The sequence below is a fragment of the Lygodium microphyllum genome, chromosome 14, assembly GCF_053477565.2.
Source record: "Lygodium microphyllum isolate KBCC chromosome 14, Lygodium_microphyllum_v1.1.10, whole genome shotgun sequence".
NCBI classification, from domain to species: domain Eukaryota; kingdom Viridiplantae; phylum Streptophyta; class Polypodiopsida; order Schizaeales; family Lygodiaceae; genus Lygodium; species Lygodium microphyllum.
In genome coordinates, this window is record NC_141148.1 from 19170529 (window position 1) to 19178655 (window position 8127).

At 41.2% G+C, this 8127-nt stretch overlaps 1 protein-coding gene across 1 annotated transcript; it reads left to right on the forward strand.

Annotated features, from left to right (window-relative positions):
- The first annotated feature begins 266 nt into the window (after nucleotides 1-266).
- LOC148025383 (microtubule nucleation factor SSNA1-like) lies at nucleotides 267-1511 on the forward strand. The gene is made up of 3 exons (XM_087692088.1): nucleotides 267-678; nucleotides 924-1123; nucleotides 1235-1511. Exons 1-3 carry the CDS (start codon nucleotides 615-617, stop codon nucleotides 1307-1309), a joined length of 339 nt encoding a protein of 112 aa, XP_087548214.1. The 5' UTR covers nucleotides 267-614; the 3' UTR covers nucleotides 1310-1511.
- The last annotated feature ends 6616 nt before the right edge of the window (nucleotides 1512-8127 follow it).

The following is an 8127-nucleotide window of genomic DNA, read 5'->3' on the forward strand; positions in this document are numbered from 1 at the left end:
TCCATGTGTTGGTATATCTTAGACGTAGCATTGAGTGGGGGCACTTCTATTCACCAATTGTTGCTGGATTGAGGTAATATAATACTATTACCATATGTTAAGAAGGAGGTATGAGTTGGTTAATGTGAGGGATGAGGCGTTATGTTGTTGGGCTTCACTTGATTGCCCCTTTACCCTAAGAGGGGAATCCCATTGGGGGTGGTGGGTGAAAGGTTGCGTGTGCGAGTGGGGAAAGACGTGAAGGGGAAGTAACCGTTCTCTCTCTCTCTCTCTCTCTCTCTCTCTCTCTCTCTCTCTCAAATGATTGGCCTTTTCTAATGCAGCGCAGACAATCCATGAATCTGTCTGATCATTATAATTATGTGAGAGAGGTCTGTCTGAATTAGCACGACATATCAACCGGCCGCATTTGCAGAGACGAATACGGCAATATCAACCCTAGCAACGGATCCTCCTCCCGCCCGTAATCGACTAATCCGATCCGCATCCCTGCCACCATCATCGTCTTCATCACCAGTCCGGGCGTCATTATTATCCTCCGACGCTGCAGCAGCGACCGCCCATCTCCGCCATCGCCTCCTCGGATCACCGCCCACTCATGCAGGTGCGGCGCCATGCGCATGGCAGGTCGATCCACTGGAGGAGAGCTTGAAGACTATACCATGGAGCTTGCTCAACGTAAGTCTCTCTCTCTCTCTCTCCACACACACACACACACACACAGACACAGACACAGACACACACACACACACACACATTAGTTTCCTTAAAGTGTTTAACACACACACACACACACACACACACACACACACACACACACACTCTAGTTTCCTTAAAGCTTTTATCACTTGAGCCACTCAAGTGTACATATTATGCTATATTGCATCGTTGTTCCATTTAGAGGATGGGTTTGGTTGTGGTAGGTATTGATGAGCTTCGAGAGAAGAGGGATGAAATCAATAAGATGTTACAAGCAGAGGAAGAAGAGAAGGCCAGCATCCAAAAGGATCTTGTAGTGCTTACCAAGAGGCTTGCAGAGCTTGATGAGAGCTTGTCTCGCAAATATGCTTATATAAATGAATATGACAAAACCTTGGAAGATGTAGAGGCTGCTTATGGCAAAGTAAGTAACATCCATATGCATTTTATATTTCCTATACATTGTAGTGGAAGCTCTCAAACATGTTTTCCACATATATTTGTCTACAAATTTATCTCTTCAATGTTTGTGTAGATTCTAGAAAGCTCTCAAGCACTACTACATGTATTAAAGACTGAGGCTATACAAATTGGTACCAAGTCACGTTAGTCTTACAACAAGTATTTTAAAGGTCTAGGTTTTTTGGTGGGAGACTTCTCTTTCTAAATCATACAAGGGCATGGTTGTAAGCAGAAACCACCATGGATGTGCAGGAGACATACCAAAATTTTTGTGTTTATATTCTTCTAAAAATATCTCATTTGTTTTAATATTATGCAATAAAGTCTATCTTGAAAATTGTCAAAGCAACAACCCCTTATCAAATTTTGGTTTTTTCATGTTTAAGAAACAAATTATATTAGATAGACTTTTGGGAGTATCAGCTTATGGAACTTAAGCTATTTGCACATCATCTCACACTATACAATACATACTTCTGAGATGTCATCTTCATTTATTTTAATTATTATGAAAGCTTTCTTATGAAGTATATTTTGAACCAAAACTATTCTAAAATATCATATTAGAAATTTGGGAATCTCCTAAGTTCTACTTTCAAATAAGGAGAAAATATTTGACCAAATGGCTAAATCTTAAACCCATATTTAAGAGTGGGACTTAGGGAGATTTCTTATATAGTATCTAGGAAAAATTTCACCTTCAAGTAAGGGGATAAGATTTGACCATGTGTCCAAATATTAATCACATTAGGAATTTCAAAAATGTATGAAAATTTCCAAATTCTTGAATATGTGGTTCTAATTTCTTAATTGTTAGGTATGCTCTACTAGTTAACAAGTCACCACTTTGTTCTTATGTGTTAAAGTCATTGGATTTATAAAGATATGTTTTATATTAAAATTTATAAGGTGGATTGAATACACATAGCATAGCCTACAAAGGTTGAATATGCATAGGATAACCTACAAAGGTTGAATACATATATGACAGCCTACAAAGGCTAAAAGAAAAATACTCAATGATTGCATGCTAATCAAATGTGTTTTATTATAATGTCTTCAAATGCTTAATATATGTTTCAACTTGTCAATGTGTGAAAGTCACAATTAGCACATTTTATTGGAAAAACATGGATTTCCTTTTGTTGCCTCCTTTTGCATTATGTACCATTGCCTTGATATGATAGTTGGGTTGTTGAGGTTGAATGCAAAGTATTGATATGGATAATTGTGTGATAAATCGTAGAGATATTTTTTAATTATCATTTTCATTGTTCTTTTTATATACTACCATACATTTCTTACCAAGAAAATGAGACGCATAGTTTCATATGGGAAACAAGTAATAATTGCAGTACTTGTATCACCACCACTACCACCAACATTACCTCCACTTCCACCACCACCACCACCACCACCACCTTTCTCCCTCCTCTTTCTCCTCTAGGATGTTATCTTCCCCTTGTCCTAGTCCTCCTCTCCCCTTGACTTTCACACACACACACACACACACACACACACACACTCTCTCTCTCTCTCTCTCTCTCTCTCTCTCTCTCTCTCTCTCTCTCTCTCTCTCTCTCTCTCTCTCTCTCTCTCGTGAGGGCTTTAGGCCTCTCCTCCTCATGCCTCTGTCAAGATTGTGGGAGATAAGGAAGGAGTCTCGCTTGAAGCTTTCTTGCTTGCACAATGGGGGAAGACACACAAGGGTGGAGGCTGAAAACAGTTTTCCTCTTCTTAGTTGTGTAAGCCAAAAGAACTCAAGTACAAAGAAATAGAAGAACCCTCTATATGGGTCTCAAACCAAACTCAACTAACTAAGGTGGCATACTAACTGAGCCACGAACTAGAGTAGATAAGGATAGCTATCATGTAGCTATTATTCATGGGTGGTGTACCAACCGCGTCTGCAACTGACAAGTCGGTGACATAAATACACAACGGTCACCCTGGCGTATCACGAGTGGAGCTCGATATCTCAACACTCCCCCTCGAGCTCAATCCCAATTCCTGCACACCAAGCAGGTCTCTGAACTTGCGCAGCTTCTCTGCGCCCAATGCCTTCGTGAATATGTCAGCTACCTGATCCTCTGTGCTGACAGAAACTAGATCAATAAGACCTAGTAAAACCCTCTCTCACACATAGTGATAATGCACCTCAATGTGCTTTGTTCTAGCATGATAGACTGGGTTATTTGCCAAGTGTATACTACTCATGTTGTCACAATAAATGACAACTGGTCCATCTGTAGACTGATGCATATCATAAAGTAGCTTTTGCAACCAAGCTACCTCACATGCAGCCATTGCTGCACCCCTCTACTCAACCTCTGTGCTCGACAAGGCAACTGTAGGCTGTTTCTTGCTGCTCCAAGTGACTGCAGCACTCCCAAAAGAGAACACATATCCACTGGTAGATCGTCTATCAGAAATACTACCAGTCCAATCAGCATCAGTGTATCCATGCAACTGTATCTGAACCCCAGTCTCATAAAATAGTCCATACTGCAATGTGGACTTCACATACCTGAGTATGCGTCTAGCCGCATCCAAATGTGGTTTCCTTGGAGCCTGCATAAACTGACTTACCAATCCAATAGCATAGCTCAAATCTGGCCTGGTAATAGTCATATAAATCAAACTTCCTACTATGCGTCTGTACATAGTAGGGTCTTCTAGAAGCTCACCTGCATCTGTGCTTAGCTTCACATTCTGCTCCAAAGGAACTGAAATAGGCTTACAGCCTGTCATCCCATATTTGGACAGCATGTCCAATCCATACTGCCTCTGCAAGAGCTGTATCCCACTTGGTGATCTAATCACCTCAATGCCCAAGAAATAACACAGCTCTCCCAAATCCTTCATCTCAAACTTCTACTTCAATAGCATTTTCACATGAAGGATATCTTCATCACTGTCACCTGTCATAATCAAATCATCAACATAAATGACAAGTAGCATAATACCTTTCTCTGTTTTTCTCACATAAAGTGAGAAATCTGCCTTGGAAATTTGAAAGCCAATAGTGACAAGATACTGTCCTATCTTGTCAGACCATGCTCTAGGTGCTTGCTTCAAGCCATACAAGGCTTTCTTCAACCTGCAAACAAACTCAGGATGACCAACATGCACATAACCTGGTGGCTGCTCCATATAGACCTCTTCTTGCAAATCACCATGCAAGAAGGCATTCTTTACATCCATCTGATGTAAAGACCATCCCTTTGATACAGCCATAGCAATGACCGCTCTTACGGTTGCCATCCTTGCAACCGGACTGAATGTTTCTTCATAGTCAATACCATATGTTTGTGCATACCCCTTGACTACTAATCTTGCCTTGTATCTGTTCACAGAACCATCTGCATTGTGCTTCACCTTATAAACCCACTTACAGCCAATTGCATTTTTACCTTTAGGCAAAGGTACCAATTCCCATGTAGCATTTGCTTCCAAGGCATCCATTTCTTCATCCATGGCTTTCTCCCATTTTTCTTTTCCCATGGCTTCCTCAAAAGAAGTGGGTTCTGGTTCCTGTATCACTTTGACCATATATGCATAGTGAATGGCTGTAAATCCATCATATTTCAGCCTATCCATAGGATACCTAGCTCTCGTAGACCTGCGCAAAGTAGGTTCACTCCCAGGTGCTCTCAAAACATCCCTGGTTTTCCTTACTCCAGGTGTAACAATAGAAGGAATACCCAACTCATCATCGATGCTCTATTCTGAGCCACTAGATTCACCATCCACATAAGAGTGACCTACATTCACATCAAACATTGGCTGATCAACCTTCTCTTTTCCTTTTCGTGATACATGCATACCACTATCTGCATTACTTTGAGAAGATTCTCCTGATCTCAATCTGCCTGTCCACGGCGAAGAATGTGAACCACTGCTAGAGGACGCTCCAGGTCCACTAATATTTTGTGACTGCTGTTGTGAATTCTGTGCAGGATTACCATTTTGTGCATCTACATCATCAATCACATTTATTGGTTTATACAAGCTACTCATCTCATCAAAAACAACATCTTTGCTCACTGTAAACTTACGAGTAGAAGGGTTATAGCATCTATACCCTTTTTGCTGCAGAGAGTAACCAATAAAGATGCACTTCTCCGCTTTTGGATCCAACTTGGATCTCAACTCATTTGGCACATGTACATAGGCAATGCAACAAAAAATTTTTAAATGAGAAATATCTGGTTTCCTACCAGTATACCTCTCCTCTGGAGTCATTCCATGTATTGCTGTAGTGGGAGTCCTGTTCATTATGTAGACTGCTGTAGCAACTGCTTCAGCCCAATAAAAATCTGGCAAGTCTTTTTCATTGAGCATGGCACGAGATACCTCTCCAATATGCCTGTTTTTCCTTTCTGCAATTCCATTTTGTTGTGGGGTATGACTGCATGAATATTGCTGCTTTATGCCATGCTCCTGCAGGAACCTTGCAAACTCATTTGAGAGGTACTCTCCCCCTCCATTTGACCTTAGGCATTTTATCTGCAGGCCTGTTTCTTTTTCAACCATCACTTTAAGAGTTTTGAAATGCCCAAAAACTTCACTTTTCTTTTTCATAAAATACACCCAAACTTTTCTGCTATAGTCATCAATAAAACTGACAAAATAATGAAAGCCTCCAAGAGATGCAGCTTTAGTTGTCCACACATCAGAGTGGATTAATTCCAATGGCTTCTTACTCTCTTGAACATGTCTAGGAAATGGTTTCCTTGCCTGTTTTCCAAATTGACAGGCTTCACATACCTTATGCATTTCTGCAACCTTGAATTTCGGCAAACCTGCAACAATATTTTGGGCCTGCATTGATTTAAGCCGCTGTACATTAACATGACCAATGTGTTTATGCCAGATATCAATATTTGCAACTACACCGGTCCCATGTGCAAACATTGCTGCACTCAATTCAGACATGTTTGCATCCAATGTAAACATTATGCCCTTCTTCTTTCCTTTTGCTATCAAGCGACTTTTATTTTTCATATCCTCAACAAAGCATCCATGAGGATTAAATCTGACCTGCAAGCCTTGTTCAACCATTTGACCAACAGAAACCGGATTCTTGGTGATATTCGGGACATGAAATACATCGGACATGTATTTCTTTTTCCCATCCTGCATAGACAAGGGAATTTTTCCAATCTACACAATAGGATGTGCAGTATCATCACCACTCTCCACAAATCCTAGTTTTTCCATTTTTCTTGCATCCTCCATCCATTCTACACGACCTGTCATGTGGTTTGATGCACCTGAGTCAACATACCATACATCATTGCTTTCTTCTGCATTTGTCACAGAATTGTTCATGTGCTGCACCATAAACAGATGCTCATTTCTGTCATCACCCTGTCTACTAGAGGATGCATAATTTCCTTGTTGCAGTTTTCCATTCATGATATCATTCTGCTTTTTATAGCAGTCTTTAGCCATATGACCCATTTTACCACAATAGTAGCATTCAACATTACTGTTTGCATTTTGGCCTCTTTGCCATCTACCACGACCTCTTTGGCTCCCCCTGCCTCTAGAGTTACCACATCCTCCTCCATAGGACTGGTTTTCTTGAGTTTGCTGCATATTCTGATTTCTACCACGGCCTCCATATCGGCCTCCTCTACCTCTGCCTCTACCTCTTCCAGCATTTGAGTAGAAGACAGCTTCTTTTGAAGTTCCTCTTGAAGAAGATGCACCACCATTTCTTTGCTCCTCAGAAATTAGAAGAGCAATCAGCTCCTCAAAATCAGGAAATCTTTCACGAACTAAAATGGATGTCCGAAACTGTGCATAATCCTTTCCTAGACCATTCAAGGTCACAGAAACTAAATCATCATCTTCCACTGGTGACCCAATGGAAGCAAGTGCATCTGCAATCTTCTTCACCTTCATGTGGTAGTCGTTGATGCTCATATTTTCTCTTTGCACATTGTGCAACTCTTGCTTGAGCTGCATTTTCCTGGCTTGCGTATTTGTGCTATACATTTTTGACAAAGTATCCCATGCCTCCTTTGGCGTACTTGCATCCTGAATATGCACAATCATAGAGTCTGAAATGCTGATAGACAGCCAATACATAACTTTCCTGGCTCTCTCATGCCATGCTTTAAATGCTTGCATTTGCTGTTGATTGGGAACATAAGGAAGAACTGGTTCTTCTTCATTTCCTGCAACAAATTCCCAATATCCTTTTCCCATAAGGAAATTCGTCATTCTAAACTTCCATGCTTGGAAGTTGTTCTTGTCAAGCTTTTCAGTGACAATCTGTGAAAGAGAATCAGATGCCATTACAGAAGACTGCAAAAAATTCTGTCACTGCAAAAACCACAGCTTCACCCTCACAAGGGAAAATCCAAAACTGGCGAAAGTGGTATTTGACCACACAGTCACTTCCTAGTGACGATTTTGCATCAACAGGCAACAGGGATGATTCTGTAACTCCCAATGTCTCTACACACAAACATACCATGCAATTTTTATAGTAACTATTCACGACCTGTAGAACAGTGGCTACACAGCATAAAACTGAGCCTTTTCCTGAGTGCGTGCAGAAAACTTCCACCTCCAAAACAGGCCCCGAAATGGCCTCAAATAAAAAAAACAAGGTCGCCAAGGGCTCAAGTTCTCTCCCGCAGCATATACTGCCCTCTTGCTTCACCGCGAAGGGCGTCTCAACCTGAGACAATGCACTCCTGTACTTTCCGGCTGTGCTACCTGGCAGAGATCTGCTCCCAAAACAGAAGATGAAAGCAACACTGCTCCTCTTACCAGAACACCGCGAGCTTGGCTTGCTTTCTTGAGCTCCTTACCATGAACAAGTCTCTGATACCATGTCAAGATTGTGGGAGAGAAGGAAGGAGTCTCGCTTGAAGCTTTCTTGCTTGCACAATGGGGGAAGACACACAAGGGTGGAGGCTGAAAACAGTTTTCCTCTTCTTAGTTGTG